The sequence below is a fragment of the Zonotrichia leucophrys genome, chromosome 3 (assembly GCF_028769735.1).
Source record: "Zonotrichia leucophrys gambelii isolate GWCS_2022_RI chromosome 3, RI_Zleu_2.0, whole genome shotgun sequence".
Classification (NCBI taxonomy): domain Eukaryota; kingdom Metazoa; phylum Chordata; class Aves; order Passeriformes; family Passerellidae; genus Zonotrichia; species Zonotrichia leucophrys.
Window position 1 is genome coordinate 21,358,560 of NC_088172.1, and position 16,115 is coordinate 21,374,674.

The 16,115-nt window shown below is 35.7% G+C and overlaps 1 protein-coding gene across 2 annotated transcripts in view; it reads left to right on the forward strand.

Annotated features, from left to right (window-relative positions):
- CSMD1 (CUB and Sushi multiple domains 1) overlaps positions 1 to 16,115 on the forward strand; it is a 1,074,724-nt gene that overhangs the window by 977,951 nt on the left and 80,658 nt on the right. For both annotated transcript variants that reach the window (XM_064707609.1, XM_064707608.1), the window contains exons 47-48: positions 4,630 to 4,818; positions 8,848 to 8,994. In XM_064707609.1, the coding sequence (XP_064563679.1) occupies positions 4,630 to 4,818; positions 8,848 to 8,994 (336 nt within the window). The remainder of the gene's footprint in view (positions 1 to 4,629; positions 4,819 to 8,847; positions 8,995 to 16,115) is intronic.

A 16,115-nucleotide genomic window follows, 5' to 3' on the forward strand; every position in this document is an offset into this window, starting at 1 on the left:
CTGTAATCAGCAGCTAAGCTAAACTGGAGAGGAATTAGTGAGTAATTCATTAGGGGGAAGAAAGAGCCAATGAAGGCTGCCAAGGTGAGCTGTGCCGATTTGCCACAAAACCCCGTGGTACAGGCAGCTTCCCAGACTGCAAAGGGGAAACACAAAGTCTGCCTTCCCCTGAACTACTTCAGAGCTATTCCTCTCATTAGTGCCTGTGGCACATCAACTATGAACAGCTTAGACTGGAAGGGGCTTCTTGTCGAATGACTCTTAGCCATAGGAAGTAAATCTTGGCAATAGGAAGACCTGAAGATATAGCTCAGTGTTTAAAAATATTTGGTCACTTCTGTTCTAACACAAAAGAGGAACTGAGCTGTTTACAGGTTAGAAGGACATAATAGTTTTGCTCTCACTTGAATTTTCTGCTCTAGGAATATGCTGATTTTGTCTCAGTACCACAGAGGAATATTTCATACCTCCTTTCACCCTTAGCATCCCTATTTGCCCTGATTTGTATTAGAGAGGTACATTTTTTTCCCCACTTAAACACTATTTCTCCTTTTTGAAAATTGTTTCATTAGCAAAATTCTAAAGTTCAATAAGTGAATACAATATCACCCTTAGCATCACTATTTGCACTGATTTGATTCAGAGAGGTACATTGTTTTTTCCACTTAAACATTATTTCTCCTTTTTGAAAATTATTTTGTTAGTAAAATTCTAAAGTTCAGTAAGTGAATACAATAGAATATGTGGAGAAAAAAATTCCTACAGCAGTCCTGCTGATGTCTTTTCAGTCCTAAAAAGCAGTCAGACAAAAACTGAGACACAGTTAGGTAATAAAAACGCAGTTACCTTTATAAAGAGTCCTTTATGGTGCACAACACACTGGAATACATGCCAAAAATGTGCTGAAGATGCACATAGTAACATAAAGCAGACACAATTTTATGTTTCACAAATTAGCATAACTAACAAGAATTCTCAGTTAGAGTTGAGGTAATTCCTTGATGGTTTGACCCTTTTTTGAACCCCCCTCCCCCCCCCTTTAGATACTAACTAAACTTTGTTTATGAAAAAGTGTCTTGAGAAGCCATTTTAACCTGGGTCCCCAGAGAATTTACCCTTGGTCCCCAGAGGATTCAGGTCTCTAGGAATGTGTTCTGTCTTTCTGTCTAACAGAGTAGGTGAAATGCTAGCTACAAATCTATATAGTTATACAATAATATGCTACAGAGCTACAAATATATAAAGAATGTATAAATGCAAAAAGGCAAAAATCAGTTTGGCATCACTGCGTTGATATTTCTTGTGTACGTGTGATGATGTGTTCAAGGAAATGCTCTGACCTTTAGGCTGTTGATTTTTAATATTCACTCACCAAATAAATGTTCTTAATTACAAAGCAACATCATACTTTTCCTCAATTATGAGAGAAGGGCATGAGGAAACATCTGCAAAAGGCACATTTTCCCTGTGGTGAATAATTTAGTTTCAGGTTCCTTCTTAAGATTTGGCTGCAAGCAACGAGACAGCTAAGAGCAGCTTTTCACTGTTATTGATAATTTTTGCATGCTTTTGAAATAACTTTTTTGTTATTTTTTCATACCAAGTTACTAAGCTATTTCCTTGTCTCTTTCCTTCCCTTTTTGTCCCTGATGTCTTCACAAGAAAAACTAGATAGTCAAAGAGCAAAGCAGCTGAAATAAAGAGGCAGGAAAAGTAATTTTTGTGTGTTATTTACCCTTTCCTCTCCCCTCCACAATTTCCTATTTCTGTCTCTTTTTCTTTTTGCAGAGCATTCTTACCATTTCTTCTCTGGAGCACTGCCACAGTTTTCTCAGATGATCACAGTCAGTGTCTGTGCTATATGAGTGTGCCTTTCTTCCTGCTCTATAACCGTTATTTTATCCCAAAAGAAACTAACATTTTTCACTTCTCTGAATTGTTGACTTTCCTCTATGTTTTCATTTCATTTCTTCCCTGGCTCAATTTTTTAAAGATGCTTGCAGTGTAGTTCTTGAGTTAGTAAACAATATCTCAGCACTTAGTGACAGTGTTCTGGGGATGACTATACATTGATCTCAGATTTTTTTATTCTTAGTTGATAATGTTCCATCCAAAATTCCAAAAACTTCATTTACTGGAGTACGTAAACAGAGTTCATTCAGTGAGTTCTTAAGAAGATACTTAGAGGGCACCTCTCTGAAAATTGTATCTGTGGTAACTTAGCTGAAAGAGCACCATATAAAGGAGGCAATAACAGCCTTTTAGAATAACCCAGCTGTAAACTTCTCTGGAAGAATTGTACTATTACACTTCTCAAGTAATGAGATCACCAGGCTTTAGTCTTGTCTGGAGTGTATCTGTGTAACAACCAGATTTTGTTTGCAAACCCCAAATCTGAATGACTACTGTATAATTGTTTTCATGAGTAATTTGACCAATGGTTATTTCCATAACTCCTTAAGATGCTGAGGAAAAGCAAGCAACAAAAGACATTTGTATCCTTAGCATTTGTGCTGCTAGTGTTTAGATATGGCATGTTTACATAACCACTGCAGATGTACTTCCTACACTCCTATGTCCCATTCCAAGTGACCCATATATTACAACTTCTTGTTTGCTGTGTTTAGTTTATTGTAGCCATTTCTAAACCATAATTTATCCAGAGAGGTGACAGATTTCCAGTGTTGAAAAGAATCACTGTGTCTTGCTGTGAGAAGTCAGACAGCATCACTTTTTTATCCAGATCACTTGTAAATTTTGACTTTGTTATTTTTGTAATTTTTGAAGACAGGCTTTTAATTCTCAAGTTTTTCTCATGAATGCTACCATTTTTAATAAAAATTTCAAAGCTGATACTGGATCAGTATAAAACATCTTTTTCCTTCTTAAAATAGCATAAGGAATGATACTACAGGATAAAGCATTTTGTGGAACTGTGTCATGTCAGCTACTCTTCATCAGTGATGTGCACTTTTATTCATGCTAGACAGGAAATGCTATGGGGAAAATTATTGTTATTTATCTGATGTTATTTATCTTTATTTTATGCCAAATTTTTTTCCTTGAGAATTTGCTGGTTAATTTGTATTTTATGCAAACTTATGAGTCAGTGCACCTTTTGACAGCATTTTCTCAAGTTATTCTTGTATTAGTTTGAAGAATAGAGGAAGACAAAGTAGCAGTGTGTTTCATTTTAGGAGAGCGAGAGAAGAAGCTACTGTCATTAAACACATGCAATGCTGTATTCTTATACAGAAGTTCATGTGAAATTTCTGGGTGTCATTTTACTGCAGGTGTTTCTCAAGAGGCAATCCCTGGATTATTGTCTAAAGGATTCTTACTGCTTTATATACCATTGTCCCACAGGCTTTCTCTCTCTTAGGATCTTCCATGAAGGATGGCTTTGCCTCTTAGGGATTCTGTCTGCTGCAGACAGTGCTGTCAAATGATAGCAGAGACGGATATATGCCAAAAAAAATTATTTGTGTACAATCTTTTGCCCAACCCAGATCCTGTTCCCCTGCTTGATGCCCTATTCTCACTTGCACATTACATCCCTCCTTTTCACTGGCTGGCATTTTTCTCTCTGATTGAATAAATTTTTCAGCTAAAACTGAACCTAAATTTCACCTCCAAGTTTGCAAAAGGTCTTCTGAGGGAAATGATCCAGTTTTTAATGTTTGTTTCTGATATTTACGTGTGGATTTCCCCCCACAGTATACCTTTTCTGCTGATCACTTTTCCCTCTGTTCTTTTGTTTTTCACTTTTCTTACGACCTTTATTTAAGTGCTTGGACACTATGACAGATGATTTCCAGGAATGTATTTCTGTCAAGATATATTTGTGAATCTTACACAAAAATATTGTTGAACATAATATGAACATATATTATGAAACCGTGGACAGACGTATCAGGAAAGAGATTTGAAAAAATTAGTCCTATGTGAGAGGCAAAATGTTAAATAGTGACAAAACTTCCTAATCAAACCAATGTTTAGGATATAAAATTTGCAGTATTTTAATATATTATACTCCATTCAGTTTGCAGAGATAATGAATACCTATGAATGCCAGGTGAAATTTAAAGTTCAGATTTTAAATACAGGGGAAATAGTTGCTAAGAAGGTCTTTGGTGACTTGGAGCATTTTATCTTGAAAATGAACACTTTACATAAAACTTGTGTACTTTCAATTAATCTGGTATGTCTAATGTTTCAATATGTTGTTATGTTCATGTAACAGGCTTCATTTCTAAAGCTGGTTCATTTTTTTAGGATCTCAAATAGAATACAGTTTCCAAATAAAAAGTTTTACTTTTACCTCACCTGTGTGAATGATTGCACCAAGATATGTGAATTCCTTGACTGAAACCACTTTAGGCTCTAACATATTTCTTTCTGGATAGATGCTTTACTGTAATTTATAAACTAATACAATGTTTCCTAAATCAAAGTTTATAAAAGCTGTCCTGTTTCTGTGCATATTATAGGGAATTTTTTTTCGCCTTACATCTAGAATATGATTTTAACATGTTTTCATTTGGAAACTGACCCTGAAGAATGCATTTACTGGAGAAGAAGCACTTTGTTTCATTGCTATTCTTAGTGTTCTTTTTGTGTCCTTTTTAGCACAATGTCCAGCGAATGAAATTCGTACAGAATCATCAGGAGTGATCCTCAGTCCAGGTTATCCAGGCACCTACCCCAACTCTCAGACATGTTCTTGGACTATTAAGGTTGAGCCAGGATATAACATCTCCATTTTTGTAGAAATGTTTCAAAGTGAAAAGCAGTTTGATGAGCTGGAGGTATTTGATGGTAAGAAAGATTTAAATTCGATCCTATTACACAAGATCAAACACTGGGTGGAGTGGGTCTTGATTTGCAATTTTTGGGATCACAATGGAGTGATATATCTGAAAATAAAACAATAATTCAGAATTCTTATTACTTTTGCCTTAAATCTAAATCTATTAGCCAATGCAAGTTTTTATAGATGTATTCAAGACAGTGAATATTTTAAATTTTCTTAGGTATTGTTACACAGGAGCATTAACAACTGCAGTTTTCCTGGGAAAGTCACATAGTTTTCTGCTTCCAGCAAAATTTATGCAGGTGTCTGAAAGGAGATGTTATCATGCTGATCCAAAATGATTCATTTCTGGTGAAGAAGTATTTTGGGGTTAGAATTACATTTGTCCAAATGAATAAAATTATTTGAGTCTTAATACTGAAATTTGAGTTCAAATACCCTATCTGCTTTCTCCATAGCATTGCAGACCAGTGTTGTTTGCTGTTTGAACATACCACTGTTGAAGTGTTCATCTGTTTAGGGACAAAGAGCAGAAAAATGCGTTGTCACTTCTCATAGGACCCTACTTAATTCTTATTTTCTACCTCATTCTGATCTTATTATGACTTATTATGTTCTCATTGATTGACAAGGATAACTTGTCTCTGATTGTTCTTAAATACATTTTTATTCATTTAGAGACCATTATCATATCTTCCTTCATTAACCTAGAATAGATGATAAGTTTGATAGAAATGATGAATATTCACTATGCGAGTTTCAGAGCGTGAAAAAATATTAAAAGGTCACATCTATTGAGGTATCTTGTTTTAAGTACTTTTCTGACAGATTAGAATTTAATGTCTAAAATTACTAATTTTTTTCACTTTTTGGTAGAAACATCCTTTAAAAATCCACAATATTTTTGATGCTTTTAAAAATGCCATATCATAGCATATTTTTGTCTTCATAACGTGTATGCTGATCCATGTCAGGTTAGTGCAGAAAACAGTCTGCAAAAAATCTATCAAGACTGGCTTTTCTTCCATTCCATTTTGTATCAAAGACAATATGGAATGTTACTGGAACTTTTCCAGTGGTCTGTTCACTTTGTTTTCTTTTGATAAATTCAGTTGAAACAACATAATTTTCCTGATGTATATTTCTGTTTTCTTTCCTCGGAATTTAAATGTAATGAAACCAGATTATTAAGAGTAGATCTGAGAGAAGAACTAATGTTGTTCCTACATTTTTAAGCACTTTAATTTCATGGCATGAAATAATATTCTTACAAATTCATCTCTACTGCAGCTCTGCAGAAGTAATTTTTTCTACCACCTACCAGCAACCTTAAGTGAAAAAGATAATGGCATATTTATAAACTCTCAACTATAGTGCCATGTGGAGATTCCTGAGCTAGCTCTCAACAAGTTGATATTCAGATGTGGTCCATTGCAGCACCTTGCAGAGATACTTGTTTGTGTCCCTGTGGCCACATTAGCAATGTGCTTTGCTAATTAGTTAGACATCTCAGCATGAGTTTTTGGGGGCAGAAGACAATGCTGATGTGGCTCTACTGCTTCCAGTGATGGCTATAACTCAGACTCAAATGTTGCTGCATTTTGCCACAAACAAGTGTCATATTGTGGGGCCTTGTGCAGTCCAAAAAAGTGTATTTAATCTAGGTTAGTAGAACCACACTTATCTATCTCTAAAAGGTAAAGATACATCATCAAACTTTATGCAGTAACTGTATAAAGATTTGCAAGACAAATATTTAGGGAATTAGTGTTGCTAAGGCACTAATCTCTGATTGCTTCGTAAGGCAGATTTGGATGCAAAGCACAGCAAGAACTACACCCACCTGACTGCACTGTATGTTACAGTGCTTCAGCAGCTGGATGATGATCAGGGTAGGCAGCTCTGTAAAGTCAGCCTGGTCAAGTGGGAGCAACAAGCCCATGAGCCATTCCCACTTACCTGTCATACCCTTAGAAAAAGCTCTCTGGATTCTAAACCAGGGAAGCCATAAATGTTACATGAACATAATTATTTAAGTGTTTTGAACTTGAAATTATGGCATTCGGGTATTTACACTGAATAGCATTAATTTAGTACAGATTTTTTTTTTCTCTCTGAAATAAACTGAAACTAATCTATCACTGAAAAGGAAGGAAATGCCAACATTTATCTAATATTCAAGAGAACATCCTATGACAGATCACCACACCAAAAGTTGAGTGTGTTGTTTCCTTATATAGACAAATTCTGAAATAATAATTAAATAAATGTCAGAATCTAGAACAACTGAGTCATGCTGCTGACCTTCCTGAACACCATCTGAGGAGCTGACTGGTAGGTAAGATACAGAAACTGAAACTCAACTCTGGGAAAAACAAAGCAAAAATAAAATACATTGAATCAATCCTCTGATCTCCTAATGATTAAAAAATGTGGTATGGCATATGGTGCTGAAAAATAATTTCATGATCACTAATAAGGATTGTTATCTTATTGTAGGTAGTAGGTCTTTATTTGTAGAAGTCTATTCCATAGTCCCTTGATAATTTTAAAAGAACATTTACATTCCAAACTGTAACAAGGGTAATAAACAGTTCTACAAAATCCAAAGTGAAGCACAGAGTAACTGAGTCAAATGTCATGTTCTAAATAATTTTTTCAAGCAAAAATAGGAATTGACCTTAGCATTCCTTATCATTTATCCTACACTGTAATCATCAAACACTAACTCTGCAATATGACAAACAAACAAGTCATGAAGCATTTTTATGATGGCATGCTGAGCAACCTGTGCCTAAAGCAATGCTTATTTGTTCTTATTTTGTAGATGCATTTATTATTTGGAATTTTTTTTAATAATGCTGACTTAGTTGTAGTATTAGGGTGACTGAAATGGAGTTCCTAAGAGCTGGGAATTAATTTTACTGTTTAGGTTTTTGTGGCTTCCATGACGTCTCTTTTGTACCTGAAATGTCCCAGGCAGAAATGATACTTTTTATTTTATTGAACTGGTTGGGGCTGATAACAATTTTCAATTGTATTGTATTCAATTTTTAGTTGTCATTAGATTCAGTTTTATTTTTCTATTTCCATGTAACATAAGACCTAATCAGAGCAAGGGACATGGTGAGCATGTGAGAGTGCTTCAGCTGGAGAAAACATTACCTCCATATGGAGGGAAAAAAAGCCATTTCATGTTTTAGAAAGCTTCCAGTTGGAGATTGGATTGATAAATGGATTTTTTTGTTGTTGTTCTCTTCTATATATGTTGTTATATAAATAGTCCTGAAATCATTATCTGTGCCTCTGTGGTTTTATTCTGGTGAAGATATTGGTTTAGGGTCAGCATACAGTTTTTCAGCATCTTTCAGTATTTACCATAAATGAACACTACACTAAAATGGAAGTATAATAAACATCCTAATTAACAGAACTGAGTCCTAGTGAAGCATGCAAATTCATAACACTCGTACATATGTGTTTTCCAAATGAAACTGTGGTTGTCTTACACATGGCAGAGCTTTTTTTTAGCTACTGTTTTCATTCTGTAATAAGGTGGTATTTAAATTGTACAAGCTGTACAATATCAAAGTATACATTTGCTACCACTCACTAGTTAGAAAAGACCTTAAATAAATAATAGATTTAAAAGGGCAAGGAGCAGACACAGACCCTCATTCAGTGTATTTGTGTCAAATAAAAATTAATACCTCTTTTTATTTTAGACAACTACTTTTTTCTGGTTTTATGGAGAAATCTTTAGTTGCTTTATATTTCCATCTGTTTGTACCTAGATTTTTTTATCTAGGTACAAACAAATGGAAATATAAAGCAATTATAATGCTCTCTAGTGAAAACCTAAAACCAGATGGACAGATTAAATTGAGATCTGTTTGTTATTTCTCTGACAAGGAACTGTCTGGCAATTTCCTACGCTACCATGGTCACATTCGCAGCTTAGTTACAATATTGAAAGAATTACTTAAACGCATAGTGCTTTAAAACTTCAGTAGTTTCTTTATTCATCTCTGAAGGCTCTTCTGGGCAAAGCCCCTTACTGGTTGCTTTGAGTGGAAATCATACTGGGCAACTGAACTTCACAAGCAAAATGAATCAGCTGTATCTCCGCTGGTCAACTGATCATGCAACCAGCAAGAAAGGATTCAAGATCCGTTACTCAGGTAACTATTCGTGCTTTCTCTTAAATTGTATTTTGTGGATATACTGTTGTCCACTTCTAATATAATGTCTGTTTATCTGAAGATATTTTTTTATAATGTTTATTTTAAGGATGTTAAATCATTCTGTTTTAAGTTAAGGACAGAACTTGGTCCCTCCATTTTTTCCCTGGTGTGCCGGAGATCTCCAGATTGCTACTTCTCCAATTTATACTCCTCTCTGCACCTGTTCTCTTGTCTTATTTGATCCAGAGAGAGGTCTTTCAGATGCAGTGGTAGGGATAACCCGTAGACTTTCACAGACTACTCAGAAATGAGAATTTTTGATCCTCATTAGAGATGCAGTACTTCAACTGCAATTCAGTACACAATTATTAGGTTTGCAGTTTCCTAGAGTTGCAGTTCACAACTTTCATTATTATGTTTTTCTTCATGTACAAATAAATGAAAAATTGAGGGGGTGGAAAAAATCCCTCATTTCTTCAACAGGCTGCATATGAATCTGGTAACACAAAAATATGTAAGTAGTCTATCTAAATAGTGCTAAAATTATTTCCCATATTAATAACAAACATCAAGAAGAAATATACTGCAGTACTGGATTATGTGTTATGTGTGGACATATCAACCCTTACTCTGTTTTCAGCCTGTTTATGATGTTCCCACACATACATCTACAGACATATTGCTACTAAAAGGCTTGGCTAAGGGATCGATGTGAACAGTATGTGTGAGAGAGAAAGGGGATAATTGTTATCATTAACATTTGCTTCCTCTGTGTTTGGACTTGATTAGCAATGTAAAGGTTCTGTGAGTTAATTTTGGAGGCTAAATATTGTCAATAAAAATTAAATAGAGAAAGGAATACTAAGCATGTTTTAGCAGAACACTTCATGAAGTACCAGGTATCTCCCATTTAGTCATGGTAAATGTTCTTAGGGTGACAGTTTTTGGGAAGCTCACTCCATTTATGTACCATCCATGCTCTGCCTGTCAAATTTCTGGGAAGTTTCTCTTATTACTGAAACATAAGATCAGGGCCCAGCTCAGAGCATAATTGTGATTGTTTCAGGGATTTAAGAACTAAGCAGAAACTGTTTGCAGTCAGGAAAAAAATCACTAAAAGCATCATCTTCACCTGTACTTTTGGATAATTACTACAGACAAATTGAAGCTGAAGAATGGAGAAAAATTTTTTTCAAGCATACTGGATATTGATATAGGTTTTTATAGTAAAAAAGCAATTGCAGGACTTAATAGATAGATTGAGAATATGCAAGAGGGAACAAAGAGAACCTGTCACATCGTAGCCCTCAAATGTGTGGCAGTGAAAGGAGCGGGCCTTCATTCATTAATTCAAAGTGAGGAAGCAATATCAAGGTTACATGAATAGACTTCATGTGAAGATGTTGGTTTGTGAGTATCAAATTATTAAGGAGGCTGATTTTTGAGGAATGGCAAAATATTTTGAACCTTTGCAGTACACAAAACATGTTTTGCAGTACTGAAGAAGTGGTCTGTAATTGCTAGGCTCAATTCATCAATTATTATGGCACTAGCTGTGACTAACAATAAAATTGGGGAACTGGAGAGAGATATGCAATCCTTATAGCTATGTTTTAGGAACAAACAACAGTTTAGCTTTTTCCGCTTCACTAACAGTCAGTGCCTGCATTTTTCTCTAAACTTCTGTCCATTTTACATGAGATTCAATGGAAATAATCAGCATGAAAGAAGAGTAACACTGAGCAGCAGCATAAACAATTGGATTTGAATCCCAATGAGGGAGAGCAACATCATCAAAGTAGGAAAAATACAAGATCCCAAAAAGGCTATTGATACTGTGGCAGCTGTGACTGAGCCAGCAGGCTTCCTCATGATGAAGATCCTATTGAAATGAATTACTGCCCTCCCATAACCTTTCCCTTCTTCTCCAGCTATGCCTGTGCACGACATTTTGTAAATTGTAATTTTGTCACAGCTAGATTTCAGTTGTAGTTACAAATTTTGTTCACTGTTAAAAGCTGCTAGAAGCTTTTATGAGAATGCTTAATATTTTCTTTAGCATGCAGCCTTAATTGTGTAAGCTGTTTGCTTAATATTATGTTTGCTATCATGTGGTATAAGACTTTTTGCTAAATCTCAGTGGAAAAAAGCTGAGGCATTACAGCAGACGGGTATTCTTTTAAGGGCTTTGTCATATTATACATGCACTAGCTTAGATTTTAGTCTAAATGATACATTTCCTAACTGCACTAATGCCTAATATTGAATGATCTTTCTTAACCTACAGAATATCTGCCTAGCATCCCTCAATAATTTATAACCCTGCATGCACATTCCTACCCAAGCAAGCTAGGGAAAAAGTATAACTAAGAAAAGGTAGATGAATCTTTTTTTTGTTTTGTTTTTAATTATTGGTAGTAGGAATGAAAGTGCGCTACAGTACCTGGCATATCTGCTGGAGGCACATGGACTTGGGAACCAGATGGGGACTTCATTTGCTACTTTTCAAATTGACATTGCCACTACAACAGTTACAGGCTTTTGTTTAACTTTTGGTTATTCATTCAAAAGTAAATAAGTCTAGTGGTTACTAAGCTAATTTGTAATTTCCTGCCAAAAGCACTATTTTTTCTTATTTCTCAGGTTTAAGTGACCAGGTTTTTGTAGCAAGGGGGCTACAAGTATGGCTTCTTTGAGAAGCTGCTAGAAGTTTCTCCCATGTCCAAAAGAAACAGGTTCAGCTGTTTTCAAGATGGACCTGCAGCTGGCCATCCATAGTGGTAGTGCCTCTGCAATAACACACTTAAATATACATGAATATATACATGTGTGTGTATATATATATATAAATATATACACTCAGCAGCAGCTAGAACGAGTGAGAATACATGAGTGACTACTCTGCAGAAACCACAGTTGGTGAAGATGGAGGGCAAGGAGGTGCTCCAGGCACCAAAGTCAAGTTTCCTTGAAGCCTGTATTGCTCTCTAACCCTAGCATACCACTAAGGCCCACCCAGCTGCTTGCTTACTCCCCCCAAAGCAAGATACAAGATGGAGCAGAGAATCAGAAGAATAAAAATGAGAAAACCTGTGGGATGAGATAAACAGGTAAAGTTTAAGAGGTAAAACAAAAATTGCACATTTGCAGTCAAATCAAAATAAGGAATTCATTCACTACTTCCCATTGACAGGGGTTCAGCTATCTCCAGGAGAGCAGGGCTCCACCAGCCTTAATGGTGATTTGAACATAACTTGCAACACTGGTCCTTCCTTCTTCTTCTCACAGCTTTTATTGTTTGTTGGTCATGACACCATATCTTATGGACTGTCTCTTTGGTCAATTGGGGTCAGCTGTCCCATCTGTGTCCCCTCCCAAATCCCGTGCATCCCCAGCCCCCTTGCTGGTGGGATGGTGTGAGAAGCGGAAAAGAGCTTGACTCAGTGTAAGCTTTGCTCAACAGTGACATCCCTGTATTATCAACACTGTTTTCCTCAGACATCCACAACACAGCCTCATATTAGAACCTTTGAAAAAAATGAATTCTATCCTAGACAGACCAGCATACCTGGGAAAAGAGGAGGGGAAGGGGAGAGCAGGCAGAGCAGAGGCTTTTCACAATTTGGTTTGATATCTCATTAACTTACTCTGATCTGATTAGTAAAAAATTAAATTAATTTCCCCAAATCAAGTCTATTTTGCCTACGACAGTAACAGCTGAATGATCTCTCCCTGTCCCTATTTCAGCCCATAGGCCTTTTGTTATATTTTCTCTCCCCTGTGCAGCTGAGAAGGGGAGCAATTCTGTAGCTTTGGTGTACACCTGGCATCCAGCCAGGGTCAACTCAGCAACCTTTTATTATGTTCTTTTAACCTCTTAAGTAATTGTGAGAAGCTGAATTCTTCACCATTCTTTTCTTGTTATTTTTAGGCTTTGTACATGTTAAACAAGTGTTTCTACTCCCTCTCTATTTCAATTTAGAAAAAAGAATATTGATTAGTTTGTCTGCATTTTCCAGTAGATGGTTAGAAGTGACAGGGGAACTGTGTGAAGAATTTCATCAGACTCTGTATAATTGTTTCTTCTCCAATTTGTAAACTTTTAGGTGGGTGATTTGCCCAGCAGGAAGGTCACAGCGAAGTACTGTGAATCACGAAAAATATTCAGGATGATTTATAAGTGTTGAACCGTCAGTAAGAATAGCTGTCATATAAATAGCAGGTTATTTAGTCAGATATTTATTTTGCAGACATTCACAACTATATCACTAAAGAGGGAATAGGTCTTTGAAAATTTATCTTGTCTTTTCATGTTGTTTATTTGTTAGATATAAAATAAAATGCAAAAGAAAAAGAATGACAGCCTGATCCCTTTTTGTTACTTGGTTGGGTATTGTTCTCAATTTTGATCCTGTACATTTTAAAATGAAAATTAACATATGGAATGGATGGTCCATTTATTAAGGAAATGGTTTAGTAATCAGAAAACATATATTTAGTTTTCTTATGTGTCCTTATCTACTTACTTTAGGCAGTGTCCAATTTCTTATCTATAAAGTGAGTATGATAGTAGCCCTCTACTACAGAGGATATTTAAAGAATAGCAGCACAAAGAGATAAGATTCCCCAGTAATATGACAAAGACAATTAAGTATCCAAAAGGGAAATTTATAAGGAAGGAGTGTACTGAGGTGTGACTTTTTATTTCTCAACATAAAATCTAGCATGTAAGGTGAACTAATCATTATGGTATCTGAAGAAGTTTTTTTCATTTATTTATAATCTCAAATATAGTGCTGTTTCTGTGAATACATACAAATATCTTCTCCATATTTTTTTTTTTGACTACTGATCAAGGAAACTGCTGGGAAATCAATTCCTTTGCTAAGATTAGTTCTTTGATAAAATTTTGTAGATTCCCTGTAGAGAGTGAGATCTACAAAATCATCTGGGAGGGTTGGACATGGAATTTTAAAGAATTTTTATTTGTAATTGGGAGTCATTTAATTGAACTTCCCTGAGACAGAGTGTCTCAAACAGCAAAAAAATCCCTTAACATAAATATTTAAATGTTCCAGCTATTAAGAGAATATGCTTTGTTAGAGTGTGGTCCTGCAAATACAAGATCAGTGTTTATAGGTGTTGCTGTCCACACATCCATTGACTAGTGATATGTGATTTAGCTGGCAGCTATTACCCTGTTGGTATTCAGTGGCAAATTACAAAAGTTCTGATGTTAAGTTAGCTGAATGTTTTGGTTATAAGTGAGCTGAAAATGTTCAGTATGTTGCTTTACAAAATACACTGTTTTCTAAGAGGTCCTGAAAGGACATGGATGATATGTCATTTGGAAAAGTAAATTAAATCTATAACTGTAAAGTTGCTTCAGTCACTGGAATGGTCATAGAAGTTTATCACATTTTGTGGTAAAACATTGTCATTCTGAGATGAGAGCACTCCTGTGTGATTACACCTATTTCAGCTAAGCCTCATAGGATTCCAGGACAAATTCCTCCAGAAACTGGCTGGGAGAAAAACAGCATTTTATCACGGTGGTCCTTGACACAAGGCTGCAGTATTTTATGAGTGCACTGTATGGGTTTCTGCTTAAGCTCAAAATTTTCACTCAGCTTACAGTATATGTAGTTTCAGTCTGACATTCTTCAAACATTTGCTTACACTTCAGGTCTTCAGACATTTATTTATTGCTTTTTGTGTGGTTCTTCTGTTAATGTCAGTTCCTGATCCTAGAAGTTATGTGTGTTTCATCCTGGGCTCTGAAGGGAGTTCAGTTTAAAGAACAGATTAAAAATTACTAAGATATAGACTAAGAAATATGTAGACATCACTATTCCTTTACTGTATCAACAAGTGTATTTTTCAGAATAAAATAAAAATCCATCTTCAGAATTTTTAGATAATTTGCTTAAAATACTTTTCTTCTCATGCTCTCTATAGCTTAGACATTATACACTGCTTGGAGTATCAGCCTTTTCTATACATATCATGCTGTCTTGGCAGCACAAAGTAGGACTTTTACATGTATCTTAGTAATCTTAGTAGGACTTTTACATGGATGTGGATTACAGGACCCGCTTACCTGTAACCTTGGTGATGGCTAATGACTTGCTACTACTCTAAAATGTCATTAATAAGAATTTCTGTAAGAGTGGAAGATGGATCTGATCTAGGTTGGATGAATGTTTTGTTTAAAACATTCATTGGACAACATAAGTTATCCAAACATACATGTTTACATCACAAAATGTATGTTATGTGTGTCAGAAACACTCATAACAGTCATGAAAATGTAAAGTTTGGCACTCTGGGAGCACAGCCCCTTTCTGATACATGGGAACTTTTCTGTACTACCTGATGAACTTTTCATTCTACTTCAAGGAATCCATCTCACTTCATGTAGTCTCATTCATCATATCTTTTGTCCCAAACTTTATACCCATTATGGTCAAAATGCCTCTGCCAGGACAGTCTAGCTGTGCTCCTCAACCCTTCTTTATCTCCACCCCTTTTCCACCCCTCCCTACAATTCACAGTCTACTTTTAGCAGTAGAAAACATAAGGTTTTTCTTTATCCAACTTTTATCTATCTTTCTCTCCCACCTAGCTTAAATCTTGATTTCTCTTCCTCTTCACAAAGACACCCCTAATTTGTTATCCTCCTCCTTCCTGTCTTCTGTCTCTGGTCTTTTCTTTGTGTCCCACTAGTCAGTTTCATTTGATTTAATTTTTTTTTTTCTTTCACTGAATAATATTTTATTCTGAACACAATATCAGTTTCTGATTCATCAATCCTTTTGGTGCCACTACTAATGGCTAACCAAGTACTTCTTTTTCTCTCATTTTTATTGGTTTCTCCTGGTCTCCAGTCCCTCCCTTACTGTTTCTCATCTCTTTGCACAATCTCATGGCTACTCGTCCCCATGGCTCTTAAATCAGCACCTTCATCTCAAATATCCTTTCTCTCCTTTCTCCAGTTATAACCTCCCTATTCTCAAAGCACTTCTGTTTATTTTATATTCACACTTGAAAGTCTGTCTTTAACTTTCACAATGGCAGATGACCACAAAGCTTTACTGAGGCATGTCGTTTTCCAAACC